We start from the raw sequence: 1,246 nt of genomic DNA on the forward strand, positions 1-1,246 counted from the left end.
TTATCAAGCATGAGTCAGTTATGTGTGCCACCACTTCACTTAAGTGACTGTATGTTTATGTTGTATGTTTTTATGTGATTATAATGTATCATCACATTGAGGATCTGTATGAAGCAAACGTCCTTTTAACAAACGTACAGACTAATCTATTGATTGTATAAATCTCTATCATTTCGGGGAATGGATACCATAAAAATTCCCCCATGAAAGGAAATTACCATTGGTTAGCATCCAAAATCAAAATTTAAATTAAAAAAAAAAAAAAAACTTGTTTGTTAAGATCAATCACTGTAGGTCCTGAGCTCCCCCTGGTATCTTCAGCTCTCCTTGCAGCCCAACACTCCTGTATTCAGCAAGGAGGTTTCTGTCTGGGCTCATGTTAACTTTCCTTCACTGTGTCACTTGCACAGTAATACACAGCTGTGTCCTCAGCTCTCAGGCTGTTCATTTGCAGGTACAGTGTGTTCTTAGCAATATCTCTGGAGATGGTGAATCGACCTTTCACAGAATCTGCATAGTATTGCTTACTGCCATCATACCACATAACTGCCACCCACTCCAGCTTCTTCCCAGGAGCCTGACGGACCCAGTTCTGTCCGTAGTCACTGAGGCTGAATCCAGAGACTACACAGGAGAGTCTCAAGGACCCTCCAGGTTGCACCAAGCCTCCCCCAGACTCCACCAGTTGCACTTCACACTGGACACCTGCAAACACAAAGAGATCAGGTCAGGAAAGTAACATATATCCACCATTTTCTCATATCATCACACATTCTCCATAAATTACCTTGTAAAATAGCAACAAGGAAAATCCAGCTGAACCTGAACTCCATGGTGTGTAGTCCGTGTTCTGTCCTGAACAAGGACTGGGGAATCTCGTTCTGGGCTCCTCTTCAGGGCTGTGCTGCTTTTCATGAGCAGAATGGCCTTATTTGCATATATATATATATATATATATATATATATATATATATATATATATATATATATATATATACTATATAGGGAAACATGTGGTTGGATGGTGACATGAAGGACATGGCCCCAGTGTGTGACTTGTCCAAAAAAAGTATCTCTGAAAAGAATTACTCCCCAGCCATGGCCAGTTTGGCTCAGTTGGTTGAAATATCCTCCTGTACCAAAAGACACAGGTTCAACCCCAGGCCTGGGTTTGTATTGGAAGCAACTAATCTCTCCCTCTTTCTTTCCTTTCCTTATTTCTTAAAACAATGAAGAGAATGTCCTG

General features: G+C 40.9%; 1 gene segment (V, D, J or C); it reads right to left on the reverse strand.

Moving 5' to 3' along the window:
* Positions 1–379: 379 nt before the first annotated feature.
* On the reverse strand, positions 380–833 carry LOC129076597 (immunoglobulin heavy variable 3-33-like). The segment is given in 2 exon segments: positions 380–705; positions 788–833. Coding segments are annotated over 2 exon segments (372 nt in total).
* Between the last annotated feature and the right edge of the window lie 413 nt (positions 834–1,246).

Source organism: Pteronotus mesoamericanus, unplaced genomic scaffold, assembly GCF_021234165.1.
Source record: "Pteronotus mesoamericanus isolate MK-2021 breed Mesoamerican mustached bat unplaced genomic scaffold, CSHL_Meso_final contig_61, whole genome shotgun sequence".
NCBI classification, from domain to species: Eukaryota; Metazoa; Chordata; class Mammalia; order Chiroptera; family Mormoopidae; genus Pteronotus; species Pteronotus mesoamericanus.